Raw genomic sequence first — 20,819 nt, forward strand, 5'->3', positions numbered from 1 at the left:
TATCTGATATGAGTATTGCTACTCCAGCTTTCTTTTGATTTCCATTTGCATGGAATATCTTTTTCCATCCCCTCTCTTTCAGTCTGTGTGTGTCCCTAGGTCTGCAGTGGGTCTCTTGTAGACACCATATATATGGGTCTTGTTTTTGTATCCAGCAAGCCTGTGTCTTTTGGTTGGAGCAGTTAATCCACTCACATTTAAGGTAATTATCGATATGTATGTTCCTATGACCATTTTCTTAATTGTTTTGGGTTTGTTTTTGTAGGTCCTTTGCTTCTCTTGTGTTTCCCACTTAGAGAAGTTCCTTTAGCATTTGCTGTAGAGCTGGTTTGTTGGTGCTGAATTCTCTTAGCTTTTGCTTGTCTGTAAAGCTCTTGATTTCTCCATCTAATCTGAATGTGATCCTTGCCAGGTAGAGTAATCTTCATTGTAGGTTCTTCCCTTTCATCACTGTAAGTATATCATGCCACTGCCTTCTGACTGGTAGAGTTTCTGCTGAGAACTCAGCTGTTAACCTTATGGGAGTTCCCTTGTATGTTATTTGTCATTTTTCCCTTGATGCTTTCAATAATTTTTCTTTGTCTTTAATTTTTGCCAATTTGATTACTATGTGTCTCGGCGTGTTTCTCCTTGGGTTTATCCCCTGTGGGACTTGCTGTGCTTCCTGGACTTGGGTGGCTATTTCCTTTCCCATGTTAGGGAAGTTTTCAACTATAATCTCTTCAAATATTTTCTCTGGTCCTTTCTCTCTCTCTTCTCCCTCTGGGACCCCTATAATGCGAATGTTGTTGCATTTAATGTTGTCCCAGAGGTCTCTTAGGCTGTCTTCATTTCTTTTCATTCTTTTTTCTTTATCCTGTTCTGCAGCAGTGAATTCCACCATCCTGTCTTCCAGGTCACTTATCCGTTCTTCTGCCTCAGTTATTCTGCTATTGATTCCTTCTTGTGTAGTTTTCATTTCAGTTATTGTATTGTTCATCTCTCTTTGTTTGTCCTTTAATTCTTCTAGTTCTTTGTTAAACATTTCTTGTATCTTCTTGATCTTTGCCTCCATTCTTTTTCCGAGGTCCTGGATCATCTTCACTATCATTATTCTGAATTCTTTTTTTGTAAGGTTGCCTATCTCCACTTCATTTAGTTTTTTTTCTGAGTTTTTATCTTGTTCCTTCATCTGGTACATAGCCCTCTGCCTTTTCATCTTGTCTATCTTTCTGTTAATGTAGTTTCACAGGCTGCAGGATTGTAGTTCTTCTTGCTTCTGCTGTCTGCCCTCTCTCTCTTTCCTTTTCTTGGACCTTCATTAACTGTGAAATATAGGACAAATCTATAAAAGTAAATAAACATACATGTACAATTTAATGAATAATCACTCTACCGAGGTCAAGAAACAGAGTACTGCAATCATCTTTCCTCCCCTCCCCAATGTCCCTCACTGCTATGCTGAAGTCAAAACTCCCTCCCTCCTGTGGGTAACCACTGCCTTGATTGCCATGATGAAAATTGTCTTGCTTTTCTTTATAGGTTATCACATATTTTTACAGTGCTAAAAATGTAGTGTGATTTTGCCTGTTTTTGAACATTATATGGATAGAATCACAATGAATTCATTCATTTGAACTTTATATGAATGAAACCATACAATTTATCATTTTGTGTCTTGCTTCTTTTTCACAACATTATATTTGTAAAAGTCATCAGTGTTTTGGGGATACCTGTGCATTGTTTATATTTATTTTTCTACTGTATTCCATTGCATGAATATACTGCAATGTATTTATCTGTATTCTACTGCTGTATTCTACTGTTGATGGACATTTCAGTTGTTTAAAAATTTAGGATATTACTATTGTTACTAATGTTCTAGTACATATCTTATGGTGCACATAACGAGTTTTTCTAAAGTTTATACATACAGATGGACTTGCTGAATCATAAGGTATGAGCTTCAGCTCTATTAGAAAGTATCAAATTATTTTCAGAAGTGGTTTTGTAATGATTTACACTCCACCAGCAGGGTAAAAGTTCACATGACTCCACATTCTCTCCAACATTTGGTATAGTCAGACTTTTAATTATAAATTTCTCTCTGATATAGTAATCCCAAGTGTCTAGACTGTGCCTGGCTTATAGTATGCATGCATTAAATATTCATTGAATAATATTTCTTATTTTCCAAAAGTGGGAGTTTTCTAATTATCGTTTGGTTATTAAAACTTAAATCCATTGTAGTTGAAGAACCTTCCTGTTCAATATCAACCTTTGGAAATTTGTTGAAATTTTTCAAATAGACAAGTTGTTTGCAGTTGTTACGTATATGCATCATGGAAGAATATGTGTTTTGTGTTTGTTGGATGCAAGGTTTAGAGACACCCATTAGTACAAAATTTAAAACAAATTTATAAATTGTTTATTAAAAATTTTTAAATCCTAAGTGATTTTTTCTATACATATTACTAAGAAGAGGTTTTTATAATCTTCCACTATATGAATTTATTCTTCTGATAAATTTTTTGTAGTTCTGATAATTTTTGCTTTATATATTCTAGTGCTATGTTGTAAGTATAATTTAAATTTTTGAATTGTCATATTTTCCTGGTGAATTGAACAGTTTTCATTGGGCAGTGTTTTTGTTCTCTAATAACGCTTTTTGCCTTAAAGTCAATTTTGACTGATGTTAATATAGCTACACCAGCTTTCTTTTTTTTGCGGTACACGGGCCTCTCACTGTTGTGGCCTCTCCCGTTGTGGATTGCGGGCTCAGCGGCCATGGTTCACGGGCCCAGCCGCTCCGCAAAACTCCAAAAAGGAGTTGTACAAAAGCCCACCACTGTTAGGTTGCTGCAGCACTCAAGAAGAAAGACACCCAGATTTGTAACCTGGGACAGTTCGATGGCATCTATCCACAGAGACTGGATGCTAATATATGTTGAACAGTGATAGCAGCATTCATTACAAGCAAAACATTATTATCAGATTTCTAGTTCCAGTTTATGCCAAGGTCTGAAAATAGGAACACTAGTTGTACTGTCAATCAACACCATCTCATGAACAGTTCTTCAAAACAGAACTAGAACTAGCAAGGGAGAGAAGAAAAAATAAACATCTTATGAGAGACACAACATATTAAAAAAAAAAAACCAAACTCAGGGAATCACTTGTAATCAAAGCATGAAGATCGTAAATAAGCTGAAATGTATAGAGATGGTGTTGGGATGTTGAATGGAAGATTCATGGGATATGATCAAAATACCACTTTACTTTTTGGCTTTTATCATCTTTTAAAAATATTTATTAGGAGGGGATAATTCATGCTCCTGAATGGAAAATTGGGCAGATTCTCTGACCTTTTGGTTTATTCTTTGATAATGGACAGTATTTTAAGTAACAGTCATTTTAAGTCAAAAAAAGAGTCTTGATTTAGTAATTAGAATGTTTCCAGTCCAAGACGGTAACCAAATACTTCAGGCTTCATTCTAAGGTGCTAGTCTAAGCCCTCTCCTCCCCTCCCCCATGAGGGGAGGGCTAGTGGCTGCCTCCTGTGGCTGGTGGCTGCTGCCTTCAGGTTTCTCCTCAGCTTACCACTAGCTAACTGCTGTTTGATCTGCTGTGTAAAAGTGGGAGGAGGCAGGACAGCCAAGGGGATAGGGCGGTTCTGTTTTGATAGGATGGGTCTGTACTACCTGGGTCTGGTACATGGTTACTCTTTCTCTTGTAAGGTGCTTTTAGAGGTTCTTGGGAGATTCCCATCATCAGAGACCTCTCACTTGAGTCCCTTTGGCCTAGACAGACACAGGTGGTTGCCTGCAACAGCCTCTCTGGTTTCTAGGATTCCTGCGTCCATCTCTAACTTCTGGTCACTGGGTCCCTCTACACCTCTAGACAAGTCTTTTGAATAGACCAAAGGCAACCTCATGCTGACTGTCCTCTATGTGGCCCACATTGGGTCCAGGAAAACATTTCACATTTGTCATCCCTACCGAATCTGGGTGTGCTGGTGGATCCCAATGCAGCCACCTCTGTTTTATGGCCACTGCCTTCTTTTATTTATATGCAAGAGTCAGTGCAATCCTCTGTGTTTTACAACTATGGGAAACAATTTCCAAGCTTTCTGGTCCCACAGAGTCCCCTCTTTAGGCTTGAGAAGGATGCAGCACCAGCACTGCCTCTTCCTCTGAGTGGGAAGGGAGCGGGATCTCAACAAAACACATTTCTCCACAAGAAACCTCTTCACAGACCCTCTCTCTCCACACTCTCTTGATCTCACCATGAAGTAGAACTGTTCTTCAACATCAGCTTTGTACAGTAAAATGTTGTTGAAATAGTGATCTTTAACTGCAATTGACTGTTTGCAAATCTGTCTCCCAATCCTTAATAATAAGGAAATGTACTAAGCATCCTTAATTTATAAGATGCTGGGAGGAGGCTCACTGAAATTTTCCAGTTCGCCATTCCCTCGCTGACATACAAGAACTATCTGGGCCCTGCTTTACTCTCAAACTGGTTAAATTCTGTTGCTCAGAGCAAGCTTTGAGGAAGGGGTGCTGGGGAACTCTTGGTTAAACGGGCGGCGGGGTAGATCACGGCTCTTAACAGTCTGCCTGTGTGGCTGCTTTACTCTTCGCATGCACCACTACGTGCAGCTGGCTTCGAAATGTTTATGCTTTGTATGGAAAAATCATCACTCGGAGGTGTCAGCATCTCTCTGGTTGGGAAAGGTTAATGTCAGCATGTACGTATTTGTTCAGCCCTCAACATTTGGGCTAGTACTCCTCATGAGTGCTTGTTTATCTTTGATATATCAATAGTTTCCTTTGAGGGAGGGTGGACAATAACCAGAAGGGTTCCGAGGAGCATCGATGCGTTCCAATGTTATGAAAAATGCTGGAGGTCTCTTTTATTTGCCAAAGACACTTCTTACTAACAGTTTATTCTCCTAACGAACCGCATCGGAGTCGCGAGTTTGGGAATAATCTGGGAATTGGCTGTTCAGGTCCGGTATCAGATGGAGACAGTGGGAGGCAGCGGAGGGCTCGGATGAACTCATTGCAGGCCTGCTCCACGCAGGCACAGCCCCACGGAGTTGGTCGAACAGCCAGCGGGGAGTGAGCTCTTTGCCCACGACCGCCACGGACTCAGCGCCCGGCCGGCAGCCGACAGCGCCACATTGCGCCTGCGCAAACCCTGCGGCGGGCCTAGATAGCAAAGTGGTTAACTAAGCCTTGGTTGGACCAAGGCGGCGTCACAAGTCTGCGCAGGCGCGTTCCGCCTTCGGACACTGGTCGCTGCGCAGGCGCCCGTTCTAGTCACCTATCCTGTAAACAGAGGGGCCTCCGGGAGGCAACTTCTGCTTCCGGGTCACGTCTTGACAGCGGCTTTCACCACCCAGGTCAGCCCTGCAGTTCGGTGAGTGTTGCCCCGCTGCAGAAATGTCTGCAGCCTGGTTCCCTAATCCGGGGCACCACGCCCAGTAACGCTTCCTCCACTCCCAGCTCGGGGTCCGCCAGCCCTCGAGGCTGGGACCTCGTTCCGGGCCCTGGGGAGATCGGGGCAGGGGTTGGTCCGCCTCAGGGGCTCTCCTGCCAGATTTCGCGACCCCGTTTCAATACCGGCCCCGGGACCTGCTGGAATTGCTGCGGTCTCTGAGGAGCCCGTGCGGAAAGTGACACCACGTGTCTTCGCATTTCGTGCAGTTGTCCGTCGCCCCCCTAGATTTGGCGAGACCAAGCTGCCGCGACTTCTCCCCCAAGCAGGTGCGGTGGGGCGGGGGCCCGCCTGGGCGGGCGGAAGCCTGGCCTCACTAGCACCAGAGCTCTTGAACGTCACCTCTCTCCTATTATGCTTCTAGCTTCGCAAAAAAAAAAAAAAACAAAAAACCTTGGGGTTGTCTCTGGATCCAAAGTGAAAGAAAACGGGAGAGAGAGGACTTTCAGCACCAGCAGAGGAAAGGGGAGACTTGGGGTCAAACCGTGCATAGGCTGCTGCCCGGAGATACGTCGAGTTTAGATTTCGTTTACCTTCCCTGACAGTGAATGTTGTCTATGTGCCCCGAAGTTTCACTCTTCAGCACGAGTTTCGAGGCGGCAGCAGCAGAGAACCAGTGGTCATATTCTGAGTTAGGAGTTCTTAGCCTGGAACCCAAGGGCGCTCCGAAAATGATAGCAGGGTCTAGTATTTTCAGATTATCATGACCCAGAAATGGTTAACAGAACCACTTCGGTGTAAGCCTTCCACTTTGGACGCTCTGTTTTCTGCCCCCGTTCTTGAAATCGCTGACTCAAATGCAGCTATGCCTTTTCCCCCTTTTTCCTTGCAACAATGAAGTGTAAGATACAGACCCTTTGTCTCTGAGGAGTTTCGTGGCTGTTGGAGAGATTAAAACGTATGCCAAGTCTAAACTATCTAGAAAATTTCAGGGAGGCATATAAACAAGTGTGGAAGCTTACTTATTCTTAATAAAGTAGGGGAGAATACCCAATTTGAATCATTGATACTTATGAATTGAATATTTTTAAATTGCATTCCATTAATTAATACTGTATATATTTTAAACAGATAAATGGCTACTGATTAGCAAAATGGAAACTATTAGAGTTTATAGTATATTGCATAATGTATAAGGGGATAGTCCTTCACAAAAGGCAAAAATTACATAGTATGAAATGACCAAAATAAGTTTTGGATTTTTCCCTTAGTAGTCATCATATGCATAAGATGTTTAATTACTGCAAGTCTTGGATTTTTTTAGGATCCAAAGTAATAAGCTTTACACTGGTTCAACAGATATTTATTGAGAACCTGCCATGTGCGAGGCACTGTTAAAAATAACACTGTATTTACCACCAAGGAGCTTATAGTTTGATAAGAACATGGATTCCTAAACAGTTTTACCTAGAGAGCCGTACAGCATACCATGCTTTCTCTACAGTTTGATATATGCTTTTTCATAGAAATACTCCACCTTCTTTGCTGTAATCTTAAATGTTCCCCAACTGATACATGGCTCTTATACAGCCGAAACTTATCATAGTTGAATTTATGTATATTGCATTATTTTCTTCTTCCAACGCCGAACTCAAGTCTGCTTCACAGTTGTCACAAATGGCCAATTTTTAAATTCATTTTTCACTCTTAAATGTGCTTGTTTTCGTACAACTGCAAGCATATGTCATTGGTGTGAACTTTGAAATTTTTTTCTAATTTTATATAGATGACCCCAGAGTAATTATACTTTGGCGTTCCTTCCTTATTTTAGAATATTACCTCAAAAACTTCCTATTTTTTTCTTTGCTGAAGACATTTTAAACTGTTTCACAGATGCCTTGTCATTTGTATTTGTTCCATCTCTTCTCACAAGTAGCAATCACTCCCATACCCTTTAGTCAGTCAATCAGTATTTATTAAGTACCTACTTTTTGTAAGACTCTGTGGCTGGCCTTATATGGGCCAAAAAAGTAGAAGACAAGGACCTTGCCTTCCAATTGATTACAGTTTAGATGGAAGGACAATATGACCGTAACTATACTGCAAGTCCACATGTAACAAGTAACCTAAAGGGGGTGCTGATAATAAAGACCACATAATTCAGAGGAGGAAAAGAATGTTTTGTGGCATCTTTAGCCTTTAAAAGGATCCCCTTCCTTGCCTAGTCTTTTTTAAACCACACAGAGCTCCATGGGGACCTTGGAGCCTCTTGGGGAAATCTTGTGCCAGGCTAGGTCCGAGAGTAGAACTGAGATTTCAAGGGTCAGAACATTTGCATCCAGGTTTACCCAGCTCCTTCAGCAACTATTATAATCTATTTCTTATGATTAAGAAAAAATGATATTAATGAATGAATCATTGATCTATTTGAAATCTGGTTTTAGTAGTGGGAAGGCCTCAGAGAGCCTCTAACTAAGGACAGGTGTGCTCAGTGAGACTGTGTATGCCTAAAACATCTTTGTTTCAGGCAGTTTGGAGCATGTGAACGTACTCTGAGCCTTGATGAGTTCCAGTATGTGGTATATTATGCAGAGCATTCAGAGCAAATACTCTCTCTCAGAGCGCTTAATCCGAACAGTCGCTGCCATTCGCTCCTTCCCACATGACAATGTAGAGGACCTCATCAGAGGGGTGAGTGTGCTGTGTTGATGCGAGAGTCCTTGGGGAGGTGAAGTGGGAAAGCTCCCGGGGAATCCTAATGGATGACAGGTTTGCAGCTCTGACTCAGCACAAGATCACAGGGAGTTTTTACAGTCTTCTAAAATGTATTAACTTGACCATTAAAATATATTTAGCCTATGTTTTGCTTCTCTTCCCTTCTGCCTTTCACTTTGCGCCTATGATATTTTTCTTCAGGAATTATGTTCTAGATAAACCTAGTCCCTTGTTCTCTGTAAAAATCTCCGTCTGCATATGGTGCATATGGGACCCAGCAAGCTCAAAGTCTTCAACACATGCTGTACTAAGGGAGGAAGGAGGCAAGCAAAGCATAAGCGGCTTTCAAATCCTTGTGTTTTGTAATAATTACATGGAGAGATATCACTGGCCTTCTGTCTTACCAACAGCCACCACTTAAAGTTCCACAGAGAAGATCAACCCCTAACATGCATGGTAATTTTTGACTTAAGAAAACTTAACTATCTGATGTCTAACCACTACTATTCAGTAATTCTGTTGAATGACTGTATCCTAGAAGGGCTTTGATGCCTTTTTCTGTGTATTATTCCTGTTGAAGAGAAGTTACAGGGTAATTTTTTTGGTCACTAGAGAATGCATCCAGATAGTTACTTCTGTACATTCTTTTTAACAACTTTAGAGTCCTTACTTAAAGCCTAGAGCCCTGTAGCTGCTTCAGAGTTGTGTGGCACAGCTGTGAGAAGAAAAAGTCATACAGCGTTAGCTTGCTCTCGGCAAAAGTGGTATCAGAAGACTGAACAGTAGAAACTTGGTCACATTCTAATTCTAGCTCTGCTGCCGAGTCATTCTGTGACTTTGGTCTGCTGTGGTATCTCCGTCTTCTTTACCACATTTGAAATAGAAGTACCAGTGGGGGGCTAGGTGGCAGAGAATGCTGATAATAATAGGCTACTTTGAAGATGTTTATGAACAAAGAGATAACATTAAGATGACCTTAGTATTAGTGATGGTCATCTGTCAGGTGGCAGAAGAGCACGCCAGTTCTCCTGGCTTCAGGCTGAAAGACTCCCTTTCCTGACTTTTTCAGAGCATGGTAGCCATAGAAAGTTGATTGCTTTTCCAACCTTCCTGCCTGATGATAAGGTTCCATTGCTTTTACATATAAGGTTATGTCCTCAGTGATGTCCAAATGACCATCTGGCAGTCTAGCTTGTGGAGAAACTTAATGACTTGATCTAAGGGATCGACAGTTCCTTTCGTTCATCTTCAGTGTATTCTCTTGGTTTGGATATTGGCATTATAATATCATTTAATGAATAGGAATAGAAACTGGGGCTGGTAGTATGTTTACAGTACAGAGTTAGGACCCTTTTCCCCCCGGACCTTGTTCTGAGTCTTGTCCTGCGTGGTGAGCGAGAGCTGAAGACACCGATAGAACTTTCCTTTCGCCCACAGGGAGCAGATGTGAACTGTACCCACGGCACGCTGAAGCCCCTGCACTGTGCCTGCATGGTGTCCGATGCCGACTGTGTGGAATTACTGCTGGAGAAGGGAGCTGAGGTAAGGTTTCTAATGCTGTCACATCAGTGATGCACTAAACTCGAGCTTCACACTTTCCTACAATTTCTTGTCTCTCCTCCCATTTCTTCCCACCTTCTAGCTCCTGGTAACATTGGCATGGCCAATATTAAAACAAAATGTAATGGTGAATCATCTGAAGTATTTCATTCCTTTGCCTTTCTTTCTTACACTGTCCATGACTCCAGGAAGAGGGAATTTTTATCTCCCCTTAATCTCTCAGCCTTCCTTCTAGGGTTGTTTATATTTCCATTTAATCCTCTCATTGCCTGTTGACTATCCAGGCCCCTCAGCCCTGATCCAACGTAAACCACTTGAGACTTGCTACTGGATGTACACTCCTGATACCTCTGTCACTGGAAAATAGATCACTAGGCAGTCCCTTCCCCAGGACTGAGCCACTTGTGCTCTTTCTGCCCACTGATTTTTTTTTCTGTCTTAGCATATCTTGTTCCTATTTTCTTGCGAATGTATCTTAACATAAAAAAACATAGATTACTTTTTATTGGCATTAGCAAGAAGCAGAATAGTATAATGAATGATTAAAAGAACAGAGTCTGGAACCATACTTCATAAATTTGAATTCCAGCTCTGTCACTTCCAGCTGTGTGACCTTGAACAAGTTACTTAACCTTTCTTTGCCTCAGTCTCCCCATCTGTAAAATGAGGATGATAGTGGTGTCTTCTTCATAAGGTTGTAAACTGTTTAGAGCACTAGCATGTAGTAATTACTAAGTAAGTGCCTATTAAATAAATAAATCAGCAGTTTCGACAGCTTTTGAGGCATCCTCAAGGTGCACACGCTGCGGCACTCATCTGAATCACACACGCCATGAAGCTGGTGTGCAGGCCCCAGACACAGTGGTCGGTAAGCCTGCTGCAGCCCCCCGCATCCTCACCTCCACACCGCCATGTTGTTCTCTACTTATTAACTATCCCGTAACTTTTATGAGTGACCCTGAAGTGAAAGCCAGTGATTAACGTCAATGATAAAAGTGAAACTACCCCAGGGGGCGGTGGGGGAGGCAGTTTTTAGCTAAGTAGAAGGTTGAACTCAAATATGGCAGGGGTTTATTTTTTTTTTAGTGCCTTTCATGGGAGAAGATAATTCGCTATTTAAACCTGGGATCTGAAGTCTTTGTAGCCTTCAAAAATTATAGGTGATGCTGAGTTTTAGCAAGCCAGCTGCTCTTCCAGCAAGGGAAGATCTGTGTTCTTTCCTCCACATGCTTTCCTCCAGGCTCTCTTGTGACCTCACAGCAGATGTTTGCAGGGGGCTGACTTGGATGAACAATCTGAGCTTCTCTGGATGGTTAAAGAACACAGCAGAGCTACACGGGCAGAATCTTGACCTCATTATTTTTCAGTCTGGGTGCCGTTAGCCACGGGATACAGAGTGAGTCAGGATAAGTAAAATAATCCAAAACCTTTTCTCTGGCCAGTATATGCAAGCCGCTTTCCAATAAACATCTTTCAGAGTAGTTACGAGGACTTAGACTTCATCTTCTCTTTCTTTCCCCTTACTCTGTGGTAGAGGTCCTAGTGAATAGTAAATAAGAACGTGGAAGCAAAACCCTAGATAATGCAGGCCAGCTAATCGGTGGACATCATAGTGTCGGTTGTCTGGGGACAGTTGTTTTCCTATTTGCTCCTCAGCTCCTGTCATAGCTCCATCCTGATCACCATGACTCCCTGGGAATTACTTGTTGACCCTCATGTTCAGAATGCTACATAGCAAAGGTAACGGATAGACACATGCAAGTGTCTTTGCCAGCCTGTCGTCCTCTCAGTCGTCTATACACTGTAATGTAGTTGCTCCCCCTTTACAGGTGAATGCCCTGGATGGTTATAACCGAACAGCCCTCCACTATGCAGCTGAGAAAGATGAGGCTTGTGTGGAGGTCCTGTTGGAATATGGTGCAAACCCCAATGCACTGGACGGCAACCGAGACACCCCACTTCACTGGGCAGCCTTTAAGAACAATGCCGAGTGTGTGCGCGCCCTCCTGGAGAGCGGGGCCTCTGTCAATGCCCTGGATTACAACAATGACACCCCGCTCAGCTGGGCCGCCATGAAGGGAAATCTTGAGAGCATCAGCATCCTTCTTGATTATGGTGCAGAGGTCAGAGTCATCAACCTAAAAGGCCAGACGCCCATCTCCCGCCTGGTGGCTCTGCTAGTCAGGGGACTTGGAACAGAGAAAGAGGACTCTTGCTTTGAGCTCCTCCACAGAGCCGTGGGACACTTTGAATTAAGGAAAAATGGCACCATGCCACGAGAAGTGGCCAAAGACCAGCAGCTATGTGAAAAACTGACTGTTCTGTGCTCAGCCCCAGGGACCCTCAAAACCCTCTCTCGCTATGCTGTGCGCCGGAGCCTGGGACTCCAGTATCTGCCGGATGCGGTGAAGGGCCTTCCACTGCCAGCTTCTCTGAAGGAATACCTGTTACTCGTAGAATAGCCCAGAGGAGACGAGTGCACCGTCAGGCAGGCAACTCTGGGTGAGGTTTTGCCCTGCAGCACTGTCTCTGTCTTGGAAAACAGGGAAAGCAGTTGTTCCTGCTCTGTGGTTTCTATTTTGAGGCAACATGTCACAACAGTAACCTCCACATCACCTCCCCTCCCCAAACCAAGCAACCAAAAACGTCCCTCACTTTTGTTTCTGTTTCTTACTTACCTGGCCTTTCATATTGCACCCTGAAAAGGAAGAGGCCTCCCTAACCCTCCCTTTAGGGAAAAAGTCAACAGTGAGACTAAATTTGTCTCGGAAGATGAAGCGTATTTATAGAACATGTGTTTGGTTTTCCTTTGGGGACCTGACTAACGTTTTCAGAAGAATCCCTCTTAGAAACATTTTAATTGATCTGTGAAGAAGTTTAAGAAAATTCCAGCTAACAATTGCAGCCCCCAAATGAAGATACTACAACCTCAGATGGTGTGCAGGTTCAGAATTGGGCTGGATGATATCCCTAGAATCATCCTGGGGCATTCAGAAGGGACTGGTCCCCTTTCTCACCATCGAAGGGAAGGGCAGCCTTTGCTTCTTTTCCATGGGTGTGCCCAAGGGTCACAGTAGTTCAGCAGTATTATTTTAGAAAGACTGTCTTGCTGCTTTCCATATAGTAGAAGGGATAGGAGGTTCTAAGCAGTCCTAAGAACTAACAGTCCTCAGGACTTTTCTTCTAATGCAGTTCTTTCTCCTCCTGACAGCCAGTTTGCTCTAGTGGGCTTGACAGGCACTTCCTGCGCCGTAGGCAAAGGTGTTTGCTGTAGCACAGGAGGACGCGGGCTGGGCTGCCTTTTCTCTCTGGTCTTCTTCATTCACTCTGCTAAGAGTTTGGAATTTGTTTTGTTTTGTTTTGTTTTCAGGTGTTTTGGAAACTTTACTTTTTACTGATCTATACTAGACATTGGTGGAGGGGGTGGAGAGTTGAGGAGTGGGGGAGGAGCATTATAAGAGCTTCCTCAGAGATGACCCACCTACCCAAAAAAGATCTGTTTTAGTGAACAATACTTAGTCTACAGTACTCTCCCTTTTCATGTTCCTAAACTAGATCAAGTTGTTATTGATCCTAGATGACCTTATGCAAATGTGGAAAACGTTTTTTTTAAATTGATTGGGAACTATAAATAAAAATGAACAGAATCTGCTGACACAGCTAATTTGAAAAAGTTTGTCCGCTTTTGTCCTTTTGCTGTTGGTGTTTTTTGCTCACTTGAAAAAAAAAAAAAGAAATAAACGGTTCTAAAAGCTAGTTTGGCAATTTCTACTGTTCCTACTTTTCTGTACATTATTTAATTACCGTGAGCCTCAGTGTCCTCATCTCTGAAATGGGGCTGTCACCACCACCTGCATTGGCTGCTTTGAAGAATCAGTGATAACAGTGCTTGATATTAATTTTTCTTCCCCTTAAAGAACTGTACAAAGAGCATTTGGCTGCTTTAATGCTGGGCTCTGACAAGACTTCTCGGTCATTTTTTGTTTGCTTTATAAATTATTTTATTTTATTTATTTTTGGCTGCGTTGGGCCTTCGTTGCTGCGCATGGGCTTTCTCTAGTTGTGGCGAGCGGGGGCTACTCTTCATTGCGGTGCGTGGGCTTCTCATTGCGGTGGCTTCTCTTGTTGCGGAGCACGGGCTCTAGGCGCGTGGGCTTTAGTAGTTGTGGCACGCAGGCTCAGTAGTTGTGGCCCACGGGCTTAGTTGCTCCGTGGCATGTGGTACCTTCCTGGCAGGGCTCGAACCCATGTCCCCTGCATTGGCAGGCGGGTTCTTAACCACTGCGCCACCAGGGAAGCCCTCGGTCATTTTTTAGAACTGTTTTTAGGGTATAGCAGTTATACTTTGGACAGCCAGCAAAAGTGAAGTACTACAGATAATCCTTTCCTCCATCCCTTGTAAAACCTCAAACTTCCGTCCTGCTTCAGCAAGCAAACGAGGAAACTGTGTAGGTTGGGAGGAATATGTACACTTGTGCCAAGAGCCAGGATCTGATTATTGGAGACTAATCTCAAGCCTGGCATTGACAGGGAAGCATCCTATCAACTGGGGGAACAGTCTGTAGTCCCAATCCTAAGAACCAACTGTATTACATGGATACTTGCTCATGAGGCAGTATGGGACAGAAAACAAATTGAGCTGAATAAGAACTGACAATTTTTCCTAATCAGTATTTCAACCAACCCACCAAACTAGGTCCAGGACTGGGTGTCTCTACTTCCCAGGCATTCAAGATGTACCTGTCTCCCCACCGATGGTGTCTGGCTTTCATCGAGGAAGGAGCACAGGGGAAAAGTTGAGAAGGAAGAACCCTGTATTGTCAGAGGAAGAGTAGAGATTGGGGGATGGCTGGAAAATAGCAACGCTGGGTAATGGGTAGATGATCAAGAGGTGAAACACAACTTCATGCTTAAGGAAGACGGGAGCATCCTGTTGGCTGCAGAGGACGCGGGATGAGGATAAGGACAGTGTCCTGTGTTTTAGGACCCTGTGTACAGAGTCAAGAGATGTCCAAGAACAGAGAGACGTACATGGGGTTAGCGCATGGGCTGCATTTTCCTAGGTGTCCGCTGGGCAGAATCTGGTGCTTGAGGCTGACAGGAATGCACTTGTGAAGATGGTAACAGGAGAACCAAAAGCACAGTGACCAGTTGGCATTTATTAGTGTAGTTATGGTTTGTCACTGTCATAAACGTAGTAGAGGAACCAAGACTTCGTTATCACAAAGAAATAAATAAAGCTTATTTTTAGGAAAATTCTAACCGAGTAACTGAAATCGAGCAGTAGCACTAGAGGAGCCCAGCCTCGTGTGACACATGAAGCTGGGGTAGAAGTCAGGATAAATTCTAACTACAAGGAGCTTACGCTTACTTGCCCCCTGCCCCAGCTCCCTGGCCAGAGCTGACCATGGCTGCAGTTACAGAATAAAAGGAAACCTAATTGAAAGTGAGCTGAGCTGAAACACTTGAGAATGCATGGACTTGGATCTATCAGGGTGAGCTGACCATGATCAGACGATCCGTTCCTCTCACTGCAAAGAGGTTTAGATGGTAGCTTCTCCGGACCGCTTCCGACTGACATGCTCAAAGTGGGCGTGCTCTGAGGTATCCAAGTCAATCTCATACTTGGCTAGGATTTTGAGGATGGGCCTCAGCTTCAGCCACCACTGTTCCTTGGGGATGCGGTGCCTACAGGGGAACGAAGTAGATGATGATTTAATCTTTAGCACCCCAATCAACTTCTATCAAAGCCTATGGGAAGAAGTTGAGCAGAAGAGGCTGGATTTGGGGCCTGGGCATCAGATCTGAAGTAAGTACGACTACAGGTGTTACTCCTAAAAGAAAAGGACTGAAGAAGGTGAGTAGCTTGGGAAGGGTAGATCTCGAAACTACCGGGGAGGGAACCACCGCAGGAGGTAGAGGTACTCACTCAAAATCTGTCTGTTCCTTCAGCTCAGTCACGGGTTGAAAGACCAGGGCCCTCTTACGCATCCCCAGAACACAGCCCGAGTCTGGGGTATTGGCAAAGATCCGCCCTGCAACAGGGATGGTCAGTCAGCTTCTATACTGGGAACCAGCTTCTAGGAAGGGGGCTCACCCTCTTACCCCACCTACCATTACGGTAACTCTCTTTGATTTTCCCAGACATCCAGTTCATAGCCTTTGCACCCATCTTAGTGGCAAAATTCCTGTCAAATGGAGTTGGGCTCCCACCCTGGAAAAAGAATCATAAAAATTACACGGGGAAGGACTCTAATGAAGTGGCAGAGAGATGGGAATACACAGAGGAAAGTTTATAACCAGAAAGAGGAATCCGGAAGTCTAACTGTGAAAGGAAATCCTGAAGCAGGGCCGGGAGCCAGGGCAAGCTGGCCTGGTGTATTTGGCCGGTCATCAGACTTCAGAGTAACTAATCGGTACAAGGGGATGACTGGTCTCACAGTCGCCTCTTCCAGCTCCGTAGCTGCATGACCCTGTTCATTTCCTTCTAGTCTTACTGGCCATTCAGTCAATTCCCTGCCCCTCATTAGCTTAGCAGCTTCTGTCAGTCACCATCATTGATGACACGAGTGTTCCTTGTGACCCAATTTGGATGCTTTTGGTAGCACCTCAGAACAATATAAAACATGGTGCAGGGTTTCTCTGAACAAAGCAGAAGTGGGAAAATGGGAAGGAAGGAAAAACAGAAAATAGGTCGTCATACTTTATCCAATAGTACCCCATTCCTGCAGGAGCTGCTAAGCCCATTCAAACTGAGAGAATGTGAATTCATCTGTGGGTATAGAAAGGTCAAAGGTCAATGCTTAAGAGGCATCTGTGGGGACATTTGGGATGGGGTAGGCCTCAGACCACTAGTGTTATCTGTGAGTGAGGCCTGCCTTGGGTGGGGATTGAATGTGGGTGATAGAAAGGGATTCCTTTCCCCTTGAAACTCCACAGACGGAGCCCAACCCTAGCAAGGTGCCTGTCCTCATCTCACAGGTTCCCCACAAAAGGCAGCATGCTGTGGTGGCGAAAGCACTGGACCGGCTCATTCTGACCTCATTCCAGCTTGACTAGTGGCCCTGAAAAAAGCATTTCTCCTCTGTGGCCTCATTTTCTTCATCTGAACCAGTGGTTCCCAACTGGAGACGATTCGGCCCCCCAGGGGACATATGGTAATGTCTAGAGACATTTTTCCAGTCGTACAAGTGAGGAGGGTGTGCTACTGGCATCTAGTGAGTGAGAGTACAGGGATGCTGCTAAGTAAGCAACCTACACCACACAGAACAACCACAAAGAATTTTCCAGCTCAAAATGGCAAGAGTGCCAAGGTTGAGAAACCCTGCCCTGAATAAAGAGGATGAACCACAGAATGTCTAAAGCCATTTCCAAGGTAAAGATTTCTGATTCTGTGACTGTAAAAGCCTGCAGGCCCACGCTCTGTGGCAGCCCCGATAGCCTCCAGCGGGTCGAGTCTACTGGGAGATTCAGTGACTCTTGGGGGTTATTTATGGCTGTCTGGTGACAGGCATGGCGTGTCTTCCGCACCTGCTGCATGTGGCCGAGCACATTCTTCCTGCTGTCGAAGATGCCCTTCCCCTCCTCAGAGTACAAGTTGAAGATGAAGTCAGTGGTATAGTTCTCATTGCACTTCTCATTCCTGCAGGAGAGACCGAAGCCTGTGCCGGGCATTGTCCCCCTCCCTCCACCCGCCTTCTGCCTCGGTCAGCTTTGCCCCTCCCGGTTCCATCTACCCCCGCGGCCAGGCGCTCTCCATTTGTATCCAGACTCCTCAGGGTGTCCCAGCCACGGATGCAGTCTGACTAGGGCCAAAGCCTGACTATTGCTTCTCTTCACTTAGGAGCAAACCGGGGATGAGGTACCTTAACACCAGTCCCCTCTTCACAGTTGTTTTCATCTTTTGTACCAGATGTTCCACATTCACCTGAAAATGAAACAGAAAATCCAGAGCCCGGCTGAGAGTGGATCCGGCTGGGCAGGCTCATAGATCCCTTCTTCCCCGCCAGGCATCTGCAGGAGGGAGAGGGACATGAAGAGGGCTATTTACAGCCCAGGGCCTGAACCGTGCCTAAGCCCTTTAAGAAGGTCAGTGCAGACTGAAATTAAGACTCCAGATGCAACAGGCAGGACAGGCAGAGGGAAAGTTGGACAAAGCGTGGCAACTGTCAGTTTTTGGCTCCTTCAGGGGTTTCCAGTTCTCCCTCCCTCAGAGGGCTGACCCTGCTCTCCGTGTAGGTCTCTAGACGGGTTGCGTCCGGGTCCGTGTACAGCAGTGATTCACCCAGAAGCAGTCGCTTCATTGGGCTTTGCGTTGGGGGTGAAGGAGGGAAAAGGTCACCCTCCACTGCGGGCAGGGGTTGGCTGGGCCATTGGATTAGGGAGTTCCCTCAGCCGGCGGCCCTCCACTTTGTGGCTCTTTTTCCTTCCAATGAACGGGGATCTTGGAAAACGAGGATCATAAAGGTATCCCCTCAAAAAATGGAATGAGGACTCCGGTTTGGTAGCAGGGGAAATCTGGCGGGGGTGGGGGGGTGGGCGTATGACTTTCTCAGTCAGTTAAACCACCCACTCAAAGTTTAGAAAGGTTTTGTAACCTCACTAAACCTTTCTGATCTGTAATATGGAGATAATAGCTCCCTTGCATGTCTGTTATGAAAATAAAATGCAAAAACGCACGTAAACTGCATACCACCCTTCAAACAAATGCTCCGGCAACAGGAGCAGCGGCCACGTACAGGAGGTTACACCAGAGAATGCCCGCCTGGTGCTCCTTCTAGGACTCCACACACAGACCACACGTCAGCTCTGTCCTCGCCTTGGGCTCTCACAGCTTAGGTCGCCATGGGGACAGTGGGGAGAGACTGGGGCGGGGAGAGGGGCTCTGGGTAGCCGTCTACCTGCAGGTCTCGAATGGTGAAGGGCTCCTCAAAAATATAGGCAGCATCGGCCCCGGCTGCCAGGCCCGCCATGGTGGCCAGGTAGCCGCAGTAGCCACCCATAGTTTCAATGATAAACACCCGGCGCTTGGTGCCTGCCGCTGACTGCTTGATGCGGTCACAGGTCTGTAAAGACAACAGGTCATAGAAAGACACGGTCAGGGGTGTGATTCTTGTCACTTTGCTGGCCCCTGCCATCACCGAACTCTGGAGCGACCTCCTCCCCAGGCCAGCGGGGCCCCTACGCCTCATCGAGTGCTTGCCTTCCGGGACGGCAGGCACGTCTGCTAAGCACAGTGTGGAACTCCTCCCCTGGAAGGAAGCTGTCCCTACCCCTCCTGTTGCTCGGAGTAGGGGAACTAGGCTGTAGGACCTCAGAAAGGAAAAATCATTTGATATGCAGAGTACAGACGCCTTTCTAGGTGACAGGACTCACAAGGCGTGGAGGATGGACACCATATGCATGGTTAAAGGCAGTGTGTGTAAATGCCGGGGCTTGAAGAAGCATTCTTCTAACGCTGTGACTTGGTTGGTACAAAACAAGTGGCTCACTTCCTAGGCCCAGACTCGGTCCAGGGATTAGAGTCCTGGCCAGAGGCTGGGAAGCAGTGGTGGCCCTCACCATGCAGATGGTGTTGAGAGCCGTGTCGGTCCCCACGCTGAAGTCCGAGCCGGGCACGTTGTTGGAGACCGTGGCGGGGATGACCACAAACGGGATGCAGAGCTCGTCATACTGCTTCCTGCCCTCCATCAGCTCGAGGCCCCCCGTGTAAGCCTGAGAAGATGAGAGCAGCGGGGGCGGGAATGAGGGGAGAGGGAAGGTGGGGGCGGGGGGAACGGGGGTGGGGGCACTCACCTCAAAGCCCCCGATGATGACAAGGCCCTGAATGTTGAACTTGGTGATGTTGGCACTGATCTGTTCGAAGCTCTTCTTGGGTAGAGTTCTAGTTGATTGGGGCAGGGGGAGGGGAATAGAATTTGGGGAAGAGACAGCAAAATTGAAGGAGAGAAATGCTAGAGTTAGAAGGCACTTTGTTTATAGTTTCTTAACTTGTGCCCCCTTCCCTACCCCACTTTCTCATCCCTGTCCGAGGATACACGCTGGGGCTCTGAGTTGCCAGAGATGCTAAGAGATGTCTGGATTGGCTCGTCTGCCCCCATGAGGCAACTGTGAGCTTGTGGGGAGCGGACCCAGAGACAGCACTGGTCAGGCAGAGCCCGACTGGATGAACTGACGCCCGCGTGCCGAGGCCCGCCTTTCAGGGCGACGAGGAGGAGGCGCTCCTGTAATGCACTGACCTTTTAGTTCCAAGTTTAGAACCACCTTGGCCAGTCCAGCCCCCAACATAGCTCCAGCCAGCCTCCTCGATCTGCAGGGAAAGGTTGCACAGGTCCGCACGGTGGCCTGACACAACTCCCTCAGCTCTGACCCCGCCCCTACACCCACCTGCCCGGACAGAGGAACGCCAGGCACCAGCTTTTCCCACCTCACTCAACTTCCTCCCCTTTCTGCTCGTTCACAAATCTTAAGTGCCTTAGATTACGCCAGGCCCTGTGCTGAACTCTGGGACAGAGAATTAAATCAGACGCGTTGTTTGCAAAGGGTTCATTTCAACGGCCTGTTCCCACTGCCCTAAAATTAAATACAGTAGTCCCCCTTTATCTGTGATTCCACTTGCCAAGCTTTCAGTTACCTGTGGTCAATCTCAGTCCAAAAATATTAAATGGAAAATTCCAGAAATAAACCATTCACAGGTTTTAAGTTGCATGCTGTTCTGAGTGGTGTGATGAAATCTTGCACCATCCCACCCAAGACGTGGGTCATCCCTTTGCCCGGTGTGTCCACGATGTATATGCCACCCACCCGTTAGTACAGAAAAAACACATAGTATACAGCTGACCCCAAACAGCATGGGGGTCGGGTGCCAACCCTCTGCGTAGTCAAAAGTACACGTGTAACTTGACAGTCAGCTCTCACGTCCACCGCTCTGCACTCGTGGATCCAACCAACCCCGGATCATATAGTACTGCAGTATTTGCCACTGAAAAGTTCTGGGGACTTCCCCGGCGGTCCAGTGGTTAGGACTCGGTGCTCTCACTGCCGTGGGCCCAGGTTCAGGCCAGGGAACTAAGATCGCACAAGCCGTGCAGCATGCCCCACCCCCACCAAAAAAAAAAAAAAAT

The 20,819-nt window shown here is 45.8% G+C and overlaps 2 protein-coding genes across 9 annotated transcripts in view; one reads left to right on the forward strand and one right to left on the reverse strand.

The window, feature by feature from the left end:
- Window positions 1–5,345: 5,345 nt before the first annotated feature.
- Window positions 5,346–13,450, forward strand: ASB8 (ankyrin repeat and SOCS box containing 8). Of its 3 annotated transcripts, XR_010656348.1 has the most exons (5): window positions 5,346–5,403; window positions 7,953–8,112; window positions 9,574–9,678; window positions 11,526–12,819; window positions 12,854–13,450. XR_010656348.1 is itself a non-coding variant. In XM_065887528.1 (4 exons), exons 2-4 carry the CDS (start codon window positions 7,984–7,986, stop codon window positions 12,156–12,158), a joined length of 867 nt encoding a protein of 288 aa, XP_065743600.1. In that variant the 5' UTR covers window positions 5,359–5,403; window positions 7,953–7,983; the 3' UTR covers window positions 12,159–13,450. The 3 variants fall into 3 exon arrangements, 2 of the variants coding, with proteins under 2 accessions (XP_065743600.1, XP_065743601.1); XM_065887528.1 differs by having other exon boundaries at window positions 5,359–5,403; window positions 11,526–13,450; XM_065887529.1 differs by lacking the exons at window positions 5,346–5,403; window positions 12,854–13,450 and having other exon boundaries at window positions 7,984–8,112; window positions 11,526–11,623; window positions 11,723–12,158.
- Window positions 13,451–14,835: 1,385 nt separating this feature from the next.
- Window positions 14,836–20,819, reverse strand: part of PFKM (phosphofructokinase, muscle) — a 50,358-nt gene continuing 44,374 nt past the window's right edge. For all 6 annotated transcript variants that reach the window (XM_065886634.1, XM_065886633.1, XM_065886635.1 and 3 more), the window contains 9 exons: window positions 19,935–20,005; window positions 19,492–19,579; window positions 19,258–19,410; window positions 18,597–18,761; window positions 17,562–17,623; window positions 17,227–17,338; window positions 15,811–15,910; window positions 15,626–15,731; window positions 14,836–15,384 (listed from right to left, as the gene is read on the reverse strand). In XM_065886634.1, the coding sequence (XP_065742706.1) occupies window positions 15,240–15,384; window positions 15,626–15,731; window positions 15,811–15,910; window positions 17,227–17,338; window positions 17,562–17,623; window positions 18,597–18,761; window positions 19,258–19,410; window positions 19,492–19,579; window positions 19,935–20,005 (1,002 nt within the window). In that variant the 3' untranslated portion in view covers window positions 14,836–15,239. The remainder of the gene's footprint in view (window positions 15,385–15,625; window positions 15,732–15,810; window positions 15,911–17,226; window positions 17,339–17,561; window positions 17,624–18,596; window positions 18,762–19,257; window positions 19,411–19,491; window positions 19,580–19,934; window positions 20,006–20,819) is intronic.

This window comes from Phocoena phocoena, chromosome 11 (assembly GCF_963924675.1).
Source record: "Phocoena phocoena chromosome 11, mPhoPho1.1, whole genome shotgun sequence".
Classification (NCBI taxonomy): Eukaryota; Metazoa; Chordata; class Mammalia; order Artiodactyla; family Phocoenidae; genus Phocoena; species Phocoena phocoena.